The following is a 21,954-nucleotide window of genomic DNA, read 5'->3' as shown; positions in this document are numbered from 1 at the left end:
TAGGAATGTTTAGAAAGCTGCAGATGGACAATATATTATGGAAAGAACAGCATTCTGTGTTGTGGACTATGAACATTGTGCAATGGAACAATATTATGCTAAGAACTAAAACTTGTTTGAAACTTGTTTGACTAATGATGTCACGTGATACTGGTGCTGAGGCTGCCCCCAGTGGGTGCTTTTGTCCTGGGATTTCTGTGAATTAGCGTAGACCTAGGTCAGGTGCACAGACAGTTGCTTGTTGTTGTCGTCAGAGTTTTGCTGTGAAGATGGATCGTCAAAGCAGCGTAGCAGAAGTAGACTACAACGTCGTAGACTGTAGTGGTTTCTCTCTATCTGTATTAGCTTTGGCATTATGCCTATGTCATTTTGTAACATTATTTTTTATTTATTTATTTTTATTTAACATTATGAGTAAAATCTTTCCTATAGCCGTCTGTACATCGACTGCCGGACCTGACATATACTACCAGTCAAAAGTTTGGACACCTACTCCTTCAAGGGTTTTTCTTAATTTTTTACATAGTAGAATAATAGTGAAAACATCAAAACTATGAAATAACACACATGGAATCATGTAGTAACCAAAAAAAGTGTTAAACAAATCAAAATATATTTTATATTTGAGGTTCTTCAAAGTAGCCACCCTTTGCCTTGATGACAGCTTTGCTCACGCTTGGCATTCTCTCAACCAGCTTCATGGGGTAGTCACCTGGAATTGTACATTTTAGTCATTTAGCAGACGCTCTTATCCAGAGCAACTTGCAGTTAGTGAGTGCATACATTTTTATAAAAAAAATATATATTTCCTTCTTAATGCGTTTGAGCCAATCAGTTGTGTTGTGACAAGATAGTGGGGGTATACAGAAGATAGCCCTATTTGGTAAAAGACCAAGTCCGTATTATGGCAAGAACAGCTCAAATAAGCAAAGAGAAACGACAGTGCATCATTACTTTAAGACATGAAGATCAGTCAATCTGGAAAATGTCAAGAACTTTGAAAGGTTCTTCCAGTGCAGTCGCAAAAACCTTCAAGCACTATGAGGACCGCCACAGGAATGGAAAACCCAGAGTTACTTCTGCTGTAGAGGATAAGTTAGTTACCAGCCTCAGAAATTGCAGCCCAAATAAATGCGTTCAAGTCACAGACACATCTCAACATCAACTGTTCAGAGGAGACTGTGTGAATCAGGCCTTCATGTTCGAATTGCTGCAAAGAAACCACTACTAAAGGAAACCAATTAAGGAAGAGAACTGCTTGGGCCAGGAAACACGAGCAATAGACATTAGACCGGTGGAAATTTGTCAATTGGTCTGGAGTCCAAATTGGAGATTTTTGGTTCCAACCACCGTGTCTTTGTGAGACGTGGTGTGGGTGAACGGATGATCTCCGCATGTGTAGTTCCCACCGTAAAGCATGGAGGAGGAGGTGTTATGGTTTGGGGGTGCTTTGCTGGTGACACTGTCTGTGATTTTATTTAATTCAAGGCACACTTAACCAGCATGGCTACCACAGCATTCTGCAGCGATACGCCATCCCATCTGGTTTGGGCTTAGTGGGACTATCATTTGTTTTTCAACAGGACAATGACCCAACACACCTCCAGTCTGTGTAAGGGCTATTTTACCAAGAAGGGGAGTGATGGAGTGCTGCATCAGATGACCTGGCCTCCACAATCCCCCGACCTCAACCCAATTGAGATGGTTTTGAGTCGAACAGCAGAGTGATGGAAAAGCAGCCAACAAGTGCTCAGCATATGTGGGAACTCCTTCAAGACTGTTGGAAAAGCATTCCAGGTGAAGCTGGTTGAGAGAATGCCAAGAGTGTGCAAAGCTGTCATCAAGGCAAAGGGTGGCTATTTGAAAAATATCAAATATATTTTGATTTGTTTAACACTTTTTTTTTGGTTACTACATGATTCCATATGTGTTATTTCATAGTTTTGATGTATTCACTATTATTTTACAATGTAAAAATAAAGAAAAACCCTTGAATGAGTAGGTGTGTACAAACTTTTGACTTGTACTGTATGTTAGAAAATAGGAATGCTTCTGAAAAAAGCTTTTTGAAAGGGCGGTGTAGGTAGATTGTTCAAGATGTCATTGAATTCTGGTCAATGTGAATAAATGATTAGGCTACAGTGGCTTGTGAAATTATTCACCCCCTTTGCATTGTTCCAATTTTGTTGCCTTACAACCTGGAATTATTATAATAATTTTTTTGGGGGGGTTTGTATCATTTGATTTACACAACATGCCTACCACTTTGAAGATGCAAAATATTGTTTTATTGTTAAACAAACAAGAAATAAGACCAAAAAACAGAACTTGAGCGTGAATAACTACCCCCCCCCCCCTTCCCCACAAAAAAAAAAAAAGTATATACTTTGTAGAGCCACCTTTTTGCATCAATAACAGCTGGAAGTCTCTTGGGGTATGTCTCTATAAGCTTGGCACATCTAGCCACTGGGATTTTTGCCCATTCTTCAAGGCAAAACTGCTCCAGCTCCTTCAAGTTGGATGGGTTCCGCTGGTGTACAGCAATCTTTAAGTCATACCACAGATTCTCAATTGGATTGAGGTCTGGGCTTTGACTAGGTCATTCCAAGACATTTAAATGTTTCCCCTTAAACCACTCAAATGTTGCTTTAGCAGTATGCTTAGGGTCATTGTCCTGCTGGAAGTTGAACCTCCGTCCCAGTCTCAAATCTCTGGAAGACAAACAGGTTTCCCTCAAGAATTTCCCTGTATTTAGCTCCATCATTCCTTCAATTCTGACCAGTTTCCCTGTTCCTGCCGATGGAAAAACATCCCCACAGCATGATGCTGCCACCACCATGCTTCACTGTGGGGATGGTGTTCTCGGGGTGATGAGAGGTGTTGGGTTTGCGCCAGACATAGCGTTTTCCTTGATGGCCAAAAAGCTCAATTTGAGTCTCATCTGACCAGAGTACCTTCTTCCATATGTTTGGGGAGTCTCCCACATGCCCTTTGGCGAACACCAAACATGTTTGCTTATTTTGTTCTTTAAGCAATGGCTTTTCTTCTGGCCACTCTTCCGTAAAGCCCAGCTCTGTGGAGTGTACGGCTTGAAGTGGTCCTATGGACAGATACTCCAATCTCCGCTGTGGAGCTTTGCAGCTCCTTCAGGGTTATCTTTGGTCTCTTTGTTGCCTCTCTGATTAATGCCCTCCTTGCCTGGTCCGTGAGTTTTGGTGGGCAGCCCTCTCTTGGCAGGTTTGTTGTGGTGCCATTTTTTTAAATAATGGATTTAATGGTGCTCTGTGAGATGTTCAAAGTTTTATGATATATTTTTATAACCCAACCCTGATCTGTACTTCTCCACAACTTTGTCCCTGACCTGTTTGGAGAGCTCTTTGGTCTTGGTGGTGCCCCTTGCTTAGTGGTGTTGCAGACTCTGGGGCCTTTCAGAACAGGTGTGTGTGTGTGTATATATACTGAGATCATGTGACAGATCATGTGACACTTAGATTTCACACAGGTGGACTTGATTTAACTAATTATGTGACTTCTGAAGGTAATTGGTTGCACCAGATCTTATTTAGGGGCTTCATAGCAAAGGGGGTAAATACATATGCACGAACCACTTTTGCGTTATTTATTTATTTGAAATTTTTTAAACAAGTTATTTTTTTCATTCCGCTTCACCAATTTGGACTATTTTGTGTATGTCCATTACATGAAATGCAAATAAAAATCCATTTAAATTAGAGGTTGTAATGCAACAAAATAGGAAAATCGCCAAGGGGGATGAATACTTTTGTAAGGCATTATATATATATATATATATATATGTATGTTTGATGGTGTTAATTGGTTACAGTTGGGGACTATCAGGTGTGAGCTGAGAGCTTGGCTACCTAACCCTTACCTAACCCATCCCTAACCCATCCCCTATCTAACTTCATGCCAGGTGCTTCCCTAAAGCACCTGCTATTGACTGCTGTGCTACAAATAAAGCGTACAGTAAAACTGGACTGACAAATGAAACAGGATGTATTACTACTAGTAAGGATCCTCTTCCAGGGAAAACAATATTACTTAATAAGAAATCCCTTCCCTTCACTATCGCAATCTGACTGTGCGTGTGTGATTCCAGTAATCTGTGTGGCGGTTTCTCCCTTAAAGATAACACAAGCCCTTGCATTCTTCAGGGCAGGCTGATATTGAGGAGTGTCTGCTTGCAGCCTGTAGTCTCCACCTCTCTCTTGTTGTGGTGGGTCATGGAATTTAGAAAGACGGTTATTTGTCAGCCAAATGACCACGGTCACCGTTGTAATTGTTCGAATAGCAAACGTTTTGTAAAAAAGAGTTTATCCTCCGTCTCCTGTGTTGGTTAGCCAGTGTGGCCTGTTTTGGTAAGACATTGTGAGGCATGTGTTTTATGATACTCATTTGCTACAACACCTTTGATGAAACGAGGGGCAACAAAGTTTCATCACGTTGTTAAGAGTCTATGTTACAGCGGAAACAGACTCAACTTGACTTTTGTCTGAATGCCAAGCGGTCTTCCGTCAGCTGTTCGGTCCACAGCACAACATTCTAGAACTGGGTCGTTTTGTCTCGTTATATTGGCTGTTCTATGTGGACCAGGCTTTAACTTTGGTGCTTTTGGGGGGAAAGTTTGTTGACTTTAATATGTACAACTTTTTTAAAATAAAAATATTTATTAAAGCGGTTAATGAGTTTTATTTTAATGACGGTTATTTTATTTTAATGACTGTCTTCATCCATAATTGTCAATTTACACTATTATACAATTACCGTGCCAGCCTTAGTGGTTGCTCCTGTCTCGAGACGGTACAGACTGTCTGTACACACACCATTGAGTCAGTTGGTCATTAGTGTTGAGCGATTTAACCAACATTTCGGTTATTTTATTATTTGACCAATGTAGGTTCAATTATTTGAATTCCATTTCATTCGTTTTTTTTCTTCTTCTGTGAGCTCAATAAGCACATTGCACATTTTTCTGGAGAGATAAATCAGATGAAGCCCGAGCTATGCGATGTAGTAGGGGAGTTGTAGTTTCCAACAGGCCAATTTTCTACGTAGTTTAGTGCAGAAAATGTGGTATTTTAACTACAATGACCATAATCCATTGCGAGCCTACTTCTCCGTCTGTTTCTTTGACACCTATTACATAAAAGAGACCGAAGAACGCATGAGAGGGAAACGGAGCAGTTGCTTCGCGAGGCATCTACCTGAAAATACATGATCTAAGTGATTGATAGCCTAGTTGGTATTCAGCAATCATAAAAGTATGCCTTATTTACTTTGAATAACTACTAAGATTGTGATTTTGTCAGACAGCATAGGCAGCAGCTCTGTAGAGATGATGACTTAGAATTAAATAGTCATAAAACAAATATAATATACACAACTATATTTTTTTTTAGTAAAGTAACTAGGCAACAGGATAGATAATAGACAGTAGCAGCAGTATACTGTAGGTAGGGGTAAAGTGACTAGTCAACAGGATAGATAATAGACAGTAGCAGCAGTATACTGTAGGTAGGGGTAAAGTGACTAGGCAACAGGATAGATAATAGACAGTAGCAGCAGTATACTGTAGGTAGGGGTAAAGTGACTAGTCAACAGGATAGATAATAGACAGTAGCAGCAGTATACTATAGGTAGGGGTAAAGTGACTAGACAACAGGATAGATAATAGACAGTAGCAGCAGTATACTGTAGGTAGGGGTAAAGTGACTAGACAACAGGATAGATAATAGACAGTAGCAGCAGTATAATGTAGGTAGGGGTAAAGTGACTAGACAACAGGATAGATAATAGACAGTAGCAGCAGTATAATGTAGGTAGGGGTAAAGTGACTAGACAACAGGATAGATAATAGACAGTAGCAGCAGTATAATGTAGGTAGGGGTAAAGTGACTAGACAACAGGATAGATAATAGACAGTAGCAGCAGTATACTATAGGTAGGGGTAAAGTGACTAGTCAACAGGATAGATAATAGACAGTAGCAGCAGTATACTGTAGGGAAGGGTAAAGTGACTAGTCAACAGGATAGATAATAGACAGTAGCAGCAGTATACTGTAGGTAGGGGTAAAGTGACTAGGCAACAGGATAGATAATAGACAGTAGCAACAGTGTATGTGTTGAGAGTGAAACTGTGTGTGGTGTCCAGTATGTACACTACCGGTCAAAAGTTTTAGAACACCTACTCATTCAAGGGTTTTTCTTTATTTTTACTATTTTCTACATTGTGGAATAATAGTGAAGACATCAAAACTATGAAATAACACATGGAATCATGTAGAAACCAAAAATGTGTTTTATATTTTATATTTGAGGTTCTTCAAATAGCCACCCTTTGCCTTGATGACAGCTTTGCACACTCTTGGCATCCTCTCAACCAGCTTCACCTGGAATGCTTTTCCAACAGTCTTGAAGGAGTTCCCACATATGCTGAGCACTTGTTGGCTGCTTTTCCATCACTCTGCTGTTTGACTCAAAACCATCTCAATTGGGTTGAGGTCGGGGGATTGTGGAGGCCAGGTCATCTGATGCAGCACTCCATCACTCTCCTTCTTGGTAAAATAGCCCTTACACAGCCTGGAGGTGTGTTGGGTCATTGTCCTGTTGAAAAACAAATGATAGTCCCACTAAGCCCAAACCAGATGGGATGGCGTATCGCTGCAGAATGGTGTGGGAGCCATGCTGGTTAAGTGTGCCTTGAATTCTAAATAAATCACAGACAGTGTCACCAGCAAAGCAGCCACACACCATAACACCTCCTCCTCCATGCTTTACGGTAGGAACTTCACATGCGGAGATCATCCGTGCACCCACACCACATCTCACAAAGAAACTGTGGTTGGAACCAAAAATCTCCAATTTGGACTCCAGACCAAAGGACACATTTCCACCGGTCTAATGTCCATTGCTCGTGTTTCTTGACCCAAGCAGGTCTCTTCTTATTATTGGTTTCCTCTAGTAGTGGTTTCTTTGCAGCAATTCGACCATGAAGGCCTGATTCACACAGTCCCCTCTGAACAGTTGATGTTGAGATGTGTCTGTGACTTGAACTCTGAAGCATTTATTTGGGCTGCAATTTCTGAGGCTGGTAATTCTAAGAACTTATCCTCTGCAGCAGAGGTAACTCTGGGTCTTCCATTCCTGTGGCGGTCCTCATGAGAGCCAATTTCATCATAGCGCTTGATGGATGGTTTTTGCGACTGCACTTGAAGAAACTTTCAAAGTTCTTGAAATGTTCTGTATTGACTGACCTTCATGTCTTAAAGTAATGATGGACTGTTGTTTCTCTTTGCTTATTTGAGCTGTTCTTGCCATAATATGGACTTGGTCTTTTACCAAATAGGGCTATCTTCTGTATACCCCCCTGTATACAACACAACTGATTGGCTCAAACACATTAAGAAGGAAATAAATTCCACAAATTAACTTTTAACAAGGCACACCTGTTAATTGAAATGCATTCCAGGTGACTACCTCATGAAGCTGGTTGAGAGAATGCCAAGAGTGTGTGTGTGTGTGGGTTGGTAGAGTCCAGTGTGTGTGCATAGAGTCGGTGCAAGATAGTTGGAGTAAAAAAGGGTCAATGCAGGTAGTCCGGGTAGCCATTTGATTAGCTATTTAGCGCTCTTGTTTAGAAGTCTTATGGCTTTGGGGTAGAAGCTGTTCAGGGTCCTGTTGGTTCCAGACTTGGTGCGCTGACTGGCTGGCTGGCTGGTCAGTGTTGGCTCACTATCGGCCCCTCGCCACACCATTACTGAATCATTCTTGCTGTCCCCCTCTGCCAGGCCTTTTCAGCAGCAGAGTACCCTGGTACTCACTCAGCCGTTGCCAAACGCAGACCGAACTAAACCCTGATGGGTCAACTCTGAAATGTGCTACTTTTCTAATGTGTGTGCTGAGATATTTTAGAACTCTTTTATTTTTTACAAAAACAAGCAAACCAACAGACGTTACACATTTATCCCAACCCGCAACCCACCCACAGGACCTGCTTTATTAATTTTTTTACCTACTATTACATGGCAGAAATACAGTTTGATATACACATTACACACAAAATGGTACTCAGACATATCTGTTATACATGATTGATATATGGTATTTTTGGTCCTAACTATCACAGATCATGCATGAGTTTTTAATCCCACTGCTAAACTACTCTCAGCCCATCCCACCCAGCTCCGTAGACTGCCCTCTCTTGGTTTCCATGTGCCATGTATATTTTTTTAACAGTGCAGGGATGTCTTACATTAATTCTGAACGCATCTAATCTCGTAGTGTCCACAGATTGTAAATTAAAGTGGAATATTTTTGCTAAGAGTATTGTTAATTGATTGACTATGGCTTTCCCAATTGCCCAACAGTGCTATTTGTAGGCTTAGTTAAGTGAATATTGTGATTTTTCCGCCTATCCTGGGACGAGAAACAAGCTACAATGCATTGGGAAAGTATTCAGACCCTTTCCCTTTCTGTTACGTTAGACTTATTCTCAAATTGATTAAATAAAATAATTTCCTCATCAATCTACACACAATAAATACCCCATAATGACATAGTGCAAAAACAGGTTTTTGGACTCTCAAACCATTACATTTTAGTCATTTAGCAGACGCTCTTATCCAGACAATCAGTGAGTGCAGATTCTCTGGTCTGATGAAACTAAGATTGAACTCTTTGGCCTGAATGCCAAGCGTCACATCTGGAGGAAACCAGGCACTGCTCATCACCTGGCCAATACCATCCCTACGGTGAAGCATGGTGGTGGCAGCATCATGCTGTGGGGATGTTTTTCAGAGGCAGGGACTGTATACTGTGCTGTACCCTACTGTACTGTAATGTACTGTGCTCTACTGTACTGGGTTCTACTGTACTGTAATGTACTGTACTGTATTGTGTTCTACTGTACTGGGTTCTTCTGTACTGTGTTCTACTGTACTGGGTTCTACTGTACTGTGCTCTACTGTACTGTGCTCTACTGTGCTCCTGATCTAGTGGTGAAATTGTTAACTTGTCATGGTCCCAACTCTCTGGGTCTGGATCTTGGGACCAATTTCCTGGTATAAATCAGTTAATTAAAAAATAAAACAATTGTTAATTTGGTATGAAAATAATTTCGTTGTAAGTTAATCAAAATGATCAGCACTGTGCATGGTTCTCCCTTTTATTGCTACTTTTTCATTGTTTCGGCAGTGACATTTAGTGGGGTGGTAAGGAATCCAGGTACATTTTTCAAATATGCAATACCAAGTGTGAAAGTATTCAGACCCCTTGACTTTTTCCACATTTTGTTATGTTACAGCCTTATTCTAAAAAAATAAAAATAAAAAATCTACACACAATACCCCATAATGACCAAGCAAAAATAGTTTTTTTGGACATTTTTGCTAATTTATTAAAAATAAAACAACTTTACTCAGTACTTTGTTGAAGCATCTTTGGCAGCGATTACAGCATCGAGTCTTCTTGGGTTTGACGCTACAAGCTTGGCACACCTGTATTTGGGGAGTTTCTCCCATTATTCTCTGCAGATCCTCTCAAGCTCTGTCAGGTTGGATGGGAGTGTCGCTACACAGCTATTTTCAGGTCTCTCCAGAGATGTTAGATCGGGTTCAAGTCCGGGCTCTGGCTGGGCCACTCAAGGTCATTGAGACTTGTCCCAAAGCCACTCCTGCATTGTCTTGGCTGTGTGGTTAGGGTCGTTGTCCTGTTGGAAAGTGAACCTTCGCCCCAGTCTGAGGTCCTGAGCGCTCTGGAGCAGGTTTTCATCAAGGATCTCTCTGTACTTTGCGCCGTTCATCTTTCCTTCGATCCTGACTAGTCTCCCAGTCCCTGCCGCTGAAAAACATCCCCACAGCATGATGCTGCCACCACCATGCTTCACCGTAGGGATGGTGGCAGGTTTCCTCCAGACGGGATGCTTGGCATTCAGGCCAAAGAGTTCAATCTTGGTTTCATCAGACCAGAGAATCTTGTTTCTCATGGTCTGAGAGTCCTTTAGGTGCCTTTTGGCAAACTCCAAGCGGGCTGTCATGTACATTTTAATGAGTGGCTTCCGTCTGGCCACTCTACCATAAAGGCCTGATTGGTGGAGTGCTGCAGAGATGGTTGTCCTTCTGGAAGGTTCTCCCATCTCCACAGAGGAACTCTGGAGCTCTCTGAGTTCACTGGCTTGGTTTTATTCTCTGACATGCACTGTCATCTGTGGGACCTTATATAGACAGGTGTGTGCCTTTCCAAATCATGTCCAATCAATTGAATTTACCACAGGTGGACTCCAATCAAGTTGTAGAAACATCTCAAGGATGATCAATGGAAACAGGATGCACCTGAGCTCAATTTCGAGTCTCATAACAAAGGGTCTGAATATTTATGTAAATAAGGTATTTCTGTTTTAGTATTAATAAATGTGCAAAAATGTCTAAACCTGTTCTCGCTTTGTCATGATGGGGTATTGTGTGTAGATTACTGAGAACAAAATTCAATTTTAGAATAAGGCTGTAACGTAACGAAATGTGTAAAAAGTCAAGGGGTTTGAATACTTTCCGAAGGCACTGTATATGTGCCTGACATCTTGGAAGACGTGTGCTGAAAGTTTGGGGAAAATAGGAAATGAATTAGCATTTTTTTGTAATTTACTCGATGTTACTCCAGTGCTGTCGAGTAGCTGTTCAAATTTATTTTTAGATTTGTTTTGTAACTGAAAATAAAGTTGACCCATTGAAAAAGAGACTCATTTCTCCTCTCTCTGTTTTGCAGACTGTGCAGTGAACGTTCACAAGAGTTGTCGGACCCTACTAACGGAGTGTAACCGCAGCAAGAACAAGGTATGTTTAAACTAAATTTTACTTTTAGTTACTCCCTCTACTCATTTAGACCCAAAATGTAACCTTGCAGTTACAAGCAAGCATCTTCTTCGTTTTGCCAACGCTACTGTCTAAATTGTTCTCTCTCCCTCCAATTTAACATGGTCAATATCTTTGCTCTGTTACATTGCCTTCAGAAAGTATTCCCACCCCTTGATTTTTACCCACATTTTGTTGTTACAAAGTGGGATTAAAATGGATTGAATTGTCATTTTTTTTGTCAGTGGAAGATTTAAAAGAAAAACATTTTGTAAATAAATAAAATAAAAACACTAATGTATCTTAATTAGATAAGTGTTCAACCCCCTGAGTCAATACATGTTAAAATCACCTTTGGCAGCGGTTACAGCTGTGAGTCTTTCTGGGTAAATCTCAAACAGCTTGCCACACCTGGATCGGGCAACATTTGCCCATTATTCCTTTCAACATTTTTCAAGCTCTGTCAAATTGGTTGTTGATCATTGCTAGACAACCATTTTCAGGTTTTGCCATAGATTTTCAAGCAGATTTAAGTAAAATCTGTAATTCGCCCACTAAGGAACATCCGCTGTCTTCTTGGTAAGCAACTACAGTTTAGATTTGGCCTTGGGTTTTAGGTTATTGTCCTGCTGAAAGGTGAATTCATCTCCCAGAGTCTAATGGAAAGCAGACTGAACCAGGTTTTCCTCTAGGATTTTGCCTGTGTGCTTAGCTCCATTCCGTTTTTTTTTTTATCCTGAAAAACCCAAGTCCTTAACGATTACAAGCATACCCATAACATGATGCAGCCACCACTAGGCTTGAAAATATGGAGAGTGGTACTCGGTAATGCATTGGATTGGATTTGCCCCAAACAAACTTTTTTTCCTCAATACATCTTGCAGTTTTACTTTAGTGCCTTGTTGCAAACAGGATGCATGTTTTGGAATATTTATATTCTGTACAGCAGGGGTGTCAAACGTCCGGCCCACGGGCCGGATCAGGCCCGCAAACGGGTTTAATCCGGCCCGCGAGATGATAAAAAAAAAAAAAAAAAAATGTGTATAATAATTTTGTAAAGTATAAAAATGCGCTGCAATTTTTCAATAAAATAAACTGCTGTTCCAATTGCGTCCACAGGATGGCGCAATAGCAATTGTGTTAAGCAAACTGTTTATACCGGGGCAGAGCAAGTAGGTCAAGCACGTGCAGCCAATGAGCTACTTTGTTTTGCCCGCGATATTTATTACGGCTTCTACTTTTAACATTATGTGCTTTGGCACCCTCATTGCCCCAATATGTCTCTGTCAAAAAAGAGAAAAGTGGACGCAGAGTGCAGAGTGTTCCAAGAAAAATGGTCATCATATAGAATTGAATGGGAAAGCTGTATGTTTGGTGTGTTCAGAGCATGTTGCAGTGCTGAAAGAATATAACCTTTGTCGCCACTATGTGAGTCTTCATGCTGACAAATATGACAACTTTCAAGGACAGCGGAGATGAGAGAAGGTGAATGAACTGTTGGCGGGTCTGAAGAAACAGCAGTCTGAGTTTACTCACAGCCGAGACATCAGTGACGCTGCAGTGAAAGCTAGCTACCTCATTGCTAATGAAATCGCAGTGGCTTCAAAACCATTTAGTGAAGGTGAATTTGTAAAAACATGCATGATGAAGGCAGCGGAGATTGTGTGCCCTGAAAAGCGGCAGGCTTTTTGCAAATATCAGCCTGACAAGAAACACAGTTGCAGACAGGATTTCCGATCTTTCAGTGGATTTGGACAGCCAGTTGAAGCAAAAAGTAAAGTCATTTATTGCGTTTTTGGTTGCAATTGATGAAAGCACGGACATTACAGATGTTGCACAACTGGCCATTTTCATCCGCGGAGTTGATGACACATTGACCGTCACCGAGGAGTTCATGGAGTTGGTGCCGATGACAGATACAACGACAGCAGCTGATATTTTTACCGCACTGCGTCGGGCGCGCTGGACAGGGTCGGAGTGGACTGGTCCCGCGCTGTCAGCCTGGCTACAGATGGTGCGCCCTCAATGATCGGGAAAAAAAGCAGGCGTTGTGACAAAGTTCAGAGAGAAAGTGCAATCTGCAAATGGAGGATGTGATTTTTTGACTTTTCACTGTATTTTGCACCAGGAGGCTTTGTGTTGCAAGTCATTAAAGATGGATAACGTCATGAAGGTGGTCATCCAAACTGTTAATTTCATCCGATCCAGAAGCCTGAATCACCGTCAGTTTGACAGCCTTCTCAGAGAGAAAGACCACATCTATGGCCTGCCATACCACACTGAGGTAAGATGGTTAAGCCGAGGTGCTGAGGCGTTTCTTTGATTTACGAGAAGAAATTGAACAGTTCATGGAAGAAAAGGGCAAACCAGTGTTAGAATTTCATTCCGCAGAATGGATGCAGGACCTTGCATTTATGGTGGATGTTACAGAGCACCTGAATAACTTGAACAAACAGCTGCAAGGGCGCAACAAAGTTGTCACGCAGTATTATGACAGCATACGTTCTTTCAAGTTGAAGCTGTCATTGTGGGAGACGCAACTTGCCGGTGGTGATGCAGCTCACTTCCCCTGTCTGAAAAATGTGTGCGCGACCCAACATGTGGCAGACATGAAGCGGTTCAAAGATAAAATAACGGGACTGTTACGGGAGTTTGAGCAACGCTTTCAGATTTATGTTTATATGTTTTTATGTTGATGTGCTATTGTTTTTAATTGATTTTATTTTATTTTTATATTTAACCTATTCTTGACTCTGGTTCTTGCACTTGTTTGGGGAACAGGATTTCATTATTTTTATCTACATTTCTGCCTGAGAAATGACACCCTGATATAGTTCTGTGATCTGTGATCTACTTCTGTGAATCACTGAGGCATTGTGTGTTTGTGTGTTCTTTGTCCTCAGAACTTTCAAATAACTTGAGGTGTTTTATGATTAATAGTGATGTTGTGCTTTTGGACACTGTCCTCAGTCTCCAGCTTTATGTTTATATGTTTTTATATTGATGTGCTATTGTTTTTAATTGATTTTATTTTATTTGTATATTTAACCTATTCTTGACTCTGTGGTTCTTGCACTTGTTTGGGGAACAGGATTTCATTATTTTTATCTACATTTCTGCCTGAGAAATGACACCCTGATATAGTTCTGTGATCTGTGAAACAGTTCTGTTAATCACTGAGGCATTGTGTGTTTGTTCTTTTTCTTTAGAATTTTCAAATAAACTTGACGTGTTTTATGATTAATAGTGATGTTGTGCTTGTACTATTTTGGACACACTGTCCTCAGGCTCCAGCTTTATGTTGTATGTTGATCGTATTAAAACAAAGAAAACAATCTGAAGTTGTTGTTTTTAAGTTATATATACCATGATTTTTCCGGTCCGGCCCACTTGGGAATAGATTTTCCTCCATGTGGCCCCTGAGCTAAAATGAGTTTGACACCCCTGCTGTACAGGCTTCCTTTTCACTCTATCAATTAGGTTAGTATTGTGGAGTAACTACAATGTTGTTGATCCATCCTCAGGTTTCTCCTATCACAGCTATTAAACTCTGTAACTGTTGTAAAGTCACCATTGGCCTCATGGTGAAATCCCTGAGCGGTTTCCTTCCTCTCCGGCAACTGAGATAGGAAGGACGCATTTATATTTGTAGTGACTGGGTGTATTGATACACCATCCAAAGTGTAATTAATAACTTCACCATGCTCAAAGGGGTATTAAATGTCTGCTTTTTTATTTTTACCCATCTACCAATAGGTGCCCTTCTTCTTTGTGAGGCATTGGAAAACCTCCCTGGTCATTGTGGTTGAATCTGTGCTTGAAATTCACTGCTCGACTGAGGGACCTTACAGATAATTGTATGTGTGCAGTACAGAGCTGATGTAGTCATTCAAAAATCATGTTAAACACTATTATTGCACAAAGAGTGAGTCCACATTACACTATTTTTAATCCCAGCCCCCGTCCCCGCAGGAGGCCTTTTGCCTTTTGGTAGGCTGTCATTGTAAATAAGAATTCGTTCTTAACTGACTTGCCTAGTTAAATAAATAAATATATGTAACTTGTTAAGCACTTTTTTACTCCTGAACTTATTTAGGCTTGCCATAACAAAGGGGTTGAATACTTATTGACTCAAGACATTTCAGTTTTTCATTTTTTATTAATTGTAAAAGCTATTCCACTGATATTATGGGGTATTGTGTATAGGCTAGTGACAAGTCTCAATTTAGTCCATTTTAAATTCAGTCTGTCACACAAACATTTAGAAAAAGTCAAGGGGTGTGAATACTCTCTGAAGGCACTGTATATAATCCTCTGCTTGAAACTTGTGTTTTTCTCCTGATAGAAGGATTCTCTGCATAGGACCTTCACAACAGCATCGCCAAACCTCGGTGAGTGAAAAAAATACACACACACACACCTGTTTTTCTATCCTCGTGGGGACCTAAAATGTATTTCCATTCAAAACCCTTAACCCCTAAACCTTACCCTAATTGTAACCCTAAGCCTAACCCCTAAGTGTAAAATAGCCTTTGTCCTCCTGGGGATGTGGGAAATGCCCCCACAAGGGATAATTTCTTGTTTTACTATCCTGGTGGGGACCTTTGGGGATTTCAGGTCCCCACCAGGATAGAAGAACCAGACCACAGACTTTTCGACCTTCACAGCTCCAACGTTGGAATGATCACACGCACAGAACAAGATCTCCCATCTTTGATAGAGCTCTCCTCCTCTCGCCATTCCCTCTCTCCCCTCCTCCTCTTGCCAGTCCCTCTCTCCTCTCTCCTCCTCTCCCTTCTCCTCCTCCTCATACTTTCTCCTCCTCTCTCATCTCCTCCTCTCTCATCTCCTCTCTCCACATTCTCTCCTCCTCTCCCCATACTTTCTCCTCTCCCCATACTTTCTCCTCTATCCTCCTCTCTCATCTCCTCTCCTCCTCTCTCATCTCCTCTCCTCCTCTCTCATCTCCTCTCCTCCTCTCCCCATACGTTCTCCTCTCCTCCTCTCTCTTCTCCTCCTCTCTCTTCTCCTCCTCTCTTCTCCTCCTCTCTTCTCCTCCTCTCTCTTCTCCTCCTCTCTCTTCTCCTCCTCTCTCTTCTCCTCCTCTCTCTTCTCCTCCTCTCTCTTCTCCTCTCCCCTCTCCTCCTACGTTCTCCTCTCTCCTTCTCTCATCTCCTCTCTCATCTCCTCCTCTCCCCATACTTTCTCCTCCTCTCTCCACATTATCTCTCCTCCTCTCCCCATACTTTCTCCTCCTCTCTCATCTCCTCCTCTCTCCACATTATCTATCCTCCTCTCCCCTTTCCCCATTCTCTCTCCTCTCTCCCCTTTCCTCCTCGGCTTGGCATCCATAGGCAACAAACCGATTGGCTCAACTGACCAATAACAGGGCACCGTGGTTTACCTCCACCATGCTGCCCTTTGATTGGTCAGCCAAGTTGAGCCCTGTGTTTTCCTATGGATGCAAGGGAGGAGAGGAGGGAAGGAACATGGGAGAGGGTAGGGGGTGATAAAGGATGAAGGAGGGGTGACAACAAGGAGGAGGAAAGAGGGATGATACTGGTCCCTGAGAGTCAAATTAAAGGTATCCTGCTGCTTCTCATATGGTTCTTGATAGCTGCTGTATCGTCCAATCACAGGGCAGATACAAGTCGCGTGATCTGATGGCGAACACGTGATGGCACTTCATGTGTGCGCTAACGGATCACGTGACTTGTATGTTCTGTAATTGGACAATACAGACCACGAGGTGGATTGGATAATTTACCACAGGTGGATTCCAATCAAGTTGTAGAAACATCTCAAGGATGATCAATGGAAACAGGATACACCTGAGGTCAATTTTGACTCTCATAGCAAAGGATCTGAATACTTATGTAAATAAGGTATTTGTTTTTTATTTGTAATACAGTTGCAAAAATTTCTAAACCTGTTTTCGCTTTGTCATTATGGGGTATTGTGTAGATTGATAAGGGAAAAAAATAATGTAATCCATTTTAGAATAAGGCTGTAACATAACAAAGTGGAAAAATTCAAGGGGTCTGAATACTTTCCCGAATGCACTGTAAGTGAAGATCTGCTCCAGCCTCTCCAACCTAATTTGTTTGTGTGTATAAGGTGGGTTGGATCCTGTATGGACTAAGAAAGTATATCTCATATCACTGGTCTCCAGCAGAGTTGGGCTCAGTTCAGAATTGAGAATGCCTCATAATATCCAATTCAATTATTGAATTTGAAATTCATTTTAATTGACGTAGTGAACAGGATACAGAATTGAAATTTTAATTAAAGGAAATAGAATTGAATTCAGTGAAATTCAATTAAATTCAAGTGCCTCTTCTATTCTATGTTAGTGTAGTCTATACAAATACACATTTTGTACATAAAACATGTCTTTTATATACATGCATATAAAATATTGTTGAAACAATTGATTTTCAGCACTAACTCTTAAACTTAATGATCAAGGAGAACAAAACCTGTATGTGAATATTATAAGTTATTATATTTAATTAATCACTTAAATTCTGTTCAATATGGGGAAAATACTACATTTCCCTAAAAGCCATCAAATAGAAGCCAAACAAATGAAATGGTTGTTGGAAATATAATTGTATAAATTAAAACTCATGTTCTATGACTGAGTGGAATTTCTTTGAATTGCACTGAATAAAATTATACTTCCTGTCACTCAAATTCTAATTCTACATCATTTGGGGTGTGTTCAATTCGAATTTCAACTCATGAGTTGAATGGGAGTCAATTCCTTAATTCTGAATTGAGCCCTGGTCTCCAGGGAACCAGATATCTACACTACAATATTCCCATTATACCTGGAACCTTCTAGTTACGTGTTAGTGTTGCTGTTAACTCCTATACTGAACAAAATATATAAATGCAATATGTAAAGTGTTGGTCCCATGTTTTATGAGCTGAAATAAAAGATCCCAGAAATGTTCCATATGCACAAAAAGCTTATTTCTCTTAAATTTTATTTACACCCCTGTAAGTGAACATTTCTCCTTTGTCAAGATAATCTATCCACCTGATAGGTGAGGTATATCAAGAAGCTGATTAAACAGCATGATCATTACACAGGTGCACCCTGTGCTGGGGACAATAAAAGGCCACTATAAAATGTGCAGTTTTGTCACACAACACAATGCCACAGATGTCTCCCAAGTTTTGAGGGAGTGTGCAATTGGCATGCTGACTGCAGGAATGTCCACCAGAGCTGTTGCCACGGAATTGAATGTTCATTTCTCTACCATAAGCCGTCTCCAACGTCGTTTTTAGAGAATTTGGCAGTAGGTCCAACCGGCCTCAACTGCAGACCACGTGTAACCACTCCAGTCCAGTACCTCCACATCTGGCTTCTTCACCTATAGGATCGTTTGAGACCAGCCACCCGGACAGCTGCTGATGAAATGTGGGTTTTGTACAACCGAATAATTTCTGCACAAAACTATCAAACCGTCTCAGGGAAGCTCATCTACGTGTTCGTCGTCCTCACCTGGGTCCTCACCTGGGTCCTCACCCGGGTCCTCACCCGGGTCCTCACCCGGGTCCTCACCCGGGTCCTCACCCGGGTCCTCACCCGGGTCCTCACCTGGGTCCTCACCCGGGTCTTGACCTGACTGCAGTTCGGCATTGTAACCGACTTCAGTGGGCAAATGCTCACCTTTGATGGTCACCGGCACGCTGGGGAAGTATGCTCTTCATGGATAAATCCCAGTTTCAACTGTACTGGGCAGATGGCAAACAGCGTGTAGTATGGCGTCGTGTGCGGGAGCGGTTTGCTGATGTCAACGTTGTGAACAGTTATGGTATGGTCAGGCATAAGCTACGGACAACAAACAAAATTGCATTTTATCGTTGGCATTTGAATGCAAAGAGATACCGTGATGAGATCCTGAGGCCCATTGTCGTGCCATTCATCCGCCGCCATCACCTCATGTTTCAGCATGATAATGCACGACCCATGTCGCAAGGATCTGTACACTTCCTGGAAGCTGAAAATGTCACAGTTATTCCATGGCCTACATAATCACCATACATGTCACTCGTTGAGCATGTTTGGGATGCTCTGGGTCGACGTCTACGACAGCGTGTTCCAGATCCCGCTAATATCCAGCAACTTCGCACAAACATTGAATAGGAGTGGGACAACATTCTACAGGCCACAATCAACAGCCTGATCAACTCTATGCGAAGGAGAATTTGCGCTGCGTGGGGCAAATGGTCACACCAGATACTGACTGGTTTTCTGATCCACACCCCTACTTTTCTTTAAACTATCCATCTGTGACCAACAGATGCATATCTGTATATTCACAGTGATGTGAAATACATAGATTAGGGCCAAATTAATTTATTTCAATTGACTGATTTCCTTATATGAACTATAACTCAGTAAAATCTTTGAAATTGTTGCATGTTGCGTTTTTATATTTTTGTTCAGTGTAGTTGGGAATGAACTCCAATATTGCATGACAGTGAATAATGAGTTTCTTCCCTCTGTCCATTATCTTGGCTACAGAAAGATAGCTGCAAATGAATTTGCATTTGAATCTGCAGTTCATACAATTTTAAAAACATTACAATACATTCACAGATTTCACAATACACTGTGTGCCCTCAGGCCCCTACTCCACCACTACCACATATCTACAGTACAAAAATCCATGCGTACGTGTGTATGCATGTGTCTGCGCCTATGCTTGTTGCTTCACAGTCCCTGCTGTTCCATAAGGTATTTTTTTTTTTAAATCTGTTTTTTAAATCTAATTGCATCAGTTACTTGATGTGGAATAGAGTTCCATGTAGTCATGGCTCTATGTAGTACTGTGCGCCTCCCATAGTCTGTTCTGGACTTGGGGACTGTGAAGAGACCTCTGGTTGCATGTCTTCTGGGGTATGCATGGGTGACCGAGCTGTGCGCCAGTAGCTCAGACAGACAGCTCGGTGCTTTCAACATGTCAATACCTCTCACTAATACAAATAGTGATGAAGTCAATCTCTCCTCCATTTTGAGCCAGGAGAGATTGACATGCATATTATTAATATTAGCTCTCTGTGTACATCCAAGGGCCAGCCGTGCTGCCCTGTTCTGAGCCAATTGCAAGTTTCCTTTTTTATGACACCTGACCACACGACTGAACAGTAGTCCAGGTGTGACAAAACTAGGGCCTGTAGGACCTGCCTAGTTGATATTGTTGTTAATAAGGTAGAGCAGCGCTTTATTATGGACATACTTCTCCCCATCTTAGCTACTGTTGTATCAATATGTTTTGACCATGACAGTTTACAATCCAGGGTTACTCCAAGCAGTTTAGTCTCCTCAACTTCCACATTATTTATTACAAGATTTAGTTGAGGTTTAGGGTTTAGTGAATGATTTGTCCCAAATACAATGCTTTTAGTTTTAGAAATATTTAGGACTAACTTATTCCTTGCCACCCACTCTGAAACTAACTGCAACTCTTTAAGTGTTGCAGTATTTCAGTCGCTGTAGTAGCTGACGTGTATAGTGTTGAGTCATCCGTATACATAGACACACTTTACTCATTAGTAAAGATTGAAAAAAGTAATGGGCATAGACAGCTGCCCTGGGGAATTCCTGATTCTACCTGGATTATGTTGGAGAGGCTTCCATTAAAGAACACCCTCTGTGTTCTGTTAGACAGGTAACTCTGTATCCACAATATAGCAGGTGGAGTAAAGCCATAACACATACTTTTTTCCAGAAGCAGACTATGATCGATAATGTCAAAAGCCGCACTGAAATCTAACAAAACAGCCCCCACAATCGTTTTATCATCAGAGATGCAACCAAAAAATATGAGCATTAGGAATGAAAAGGCACAACTCTCACTGACAATTAAAAACCTGGTACTTTTTATCTAAATATTAAAATCAGGACATTTCCGCCATCATAATACTGTACATAAATTATATTTCCTTTATCAATCAGTAATGGAAAATTTTTAATTCTGTCAATTAGTATGAAATTAATGAATGTGTTGTACGTGTCATGTGCATTTGAGAATCAGGAGACTTTTATTCCTTCCCTGGTGGATGAGGGCTGATGTTAAACGGCTCATCTTCAGTAGCAGCAGTCTGGTGGATGAAGGCTGATGTTAAACGGCTCATGCGCCGTAGCAGCAGTCTGGTGGATGAAGGCTGATGTTAAACGGCTCATGCGCCGTAGCAGCAGTCATCTGAAGAACAGCAGGACTCTGACTAATAGACGCCTGCGTTCTCATCTCCCTTCCTGCGGCTGGTCAATCTCTGCCTATGAGCGAGAGAGAGAGAGATCTCAGAAGTCCGGTTCTATATAAAGCCCTGTGTGCTGTCTCCGTGACTACAGCAGCATCCCTTCTAAAGCAGTATCGCCTCCTGTTCTACCAGACAGACACTATGGAACTACATTAGCAGTTAACAAGGGGGTTGACTGGGCCAGACCTCCCTGGGATGTCCGGGGGCCCTCATGGGGTCTGTCTGGGGTTCCGGTTGCTGATGCACAGAGAGAACCTCACCAGTCACTTCCTGCAGGGCTCTCAGTTTAGCGCCTGACTGCAGTGTTACTGGGGCCAGCAGTGCTCTAACCACCTCTTTCTCCTCCTCCTCATCTCTCCCCAGCCCAGAGGGAGCGGGATCGGGATCGGGACCAGTCTTCTTCGGCCCCTGATTGCCCCTCTGGCTCTACGCACATCCCAGGCATGACCCTCACCCCGCAGGGACCCAGTGCTCAGCCTGCCTCCAACAGCTCTTCCTCCAGCCACAACAGCCGCTCCGGGTTAGTAAGAAGAACCACAGCTAGGCACCTGGCCAATCAATCAATAGGCTACATAAGCTAGCTGCTGGTCAATAAGTGTATGGTTCATAGAATCAAAAATTCAGCATGAACGTTGTGTAACCTAATCCCCGAAAATGACTTACGTAGGGCAATGTCGGTGTCAGTAGTTTTCGCTTTATCATCCCAGCTCTACTCTGTAGTTATAGGCTCTATATCACTGTTCTCTATCACCTTATTGTCTTTGTCTTTGGCCGTGTCAGAAATACCCATACTTGCGTTCTTAGTATGCAT

At 41.7% G+C, this 21,954-nt stretch overlaps 1 protein-coding gene across 2 annotated transcripts in view; it reads left to right on the top strand.

Annotated features, from left to right (window-relative positions):
• The window catches only part of LOC121534130 (rho guanine nucleotide exchange factor 18), a 107,411-nt gene that overhangs the window by 29,063 nt on the left and 56,394 nt on the right, over nucleotides 1-21,954 (top strand). For both annotated transcript variants that reach the window (XM_041840609.2, XM_041840610.2), the window contains 3 exons: nucleotides 10,780-10,847; nucleotides 15,211-15,256; nucleotides 21,507-21,663. In XM_041840609.2, coding sequence (XP_041696543.2) covers nucleotides 10,780-10,847; nucleotides 15,211-15,256; nucleotides 21,507-21,663 — 271 coding nt within the window. The remainder of the gene's footprint in view (nucleotides 1-10,779; nucleotides 10,848-15,210; nucleotides 15,257-21,506; nucleotides 21,664-21,954) is intronic.

The sequence above is a fragment of the Coregonus clupeaformis genome, chromosome 20, assembly GCF_020615455.1.
Source record: "Coregonus clupeaformis isolate EN_2021a chromosome 20, ASM2061545v1, whole genome shotgun sequence".
NCBI classification, from domain to species: Eukaryota; Metazoa; Chordata; class Actinopteri; order Salmoniformes; family Salmonidae; genus Coregonus; species Coregonus clupeaformis.
The sequence above is the reverse complement of the archived record's forward strand: the minus strand, read 5'-3'. Positions and strand labels throughout refer to the sequence as shown.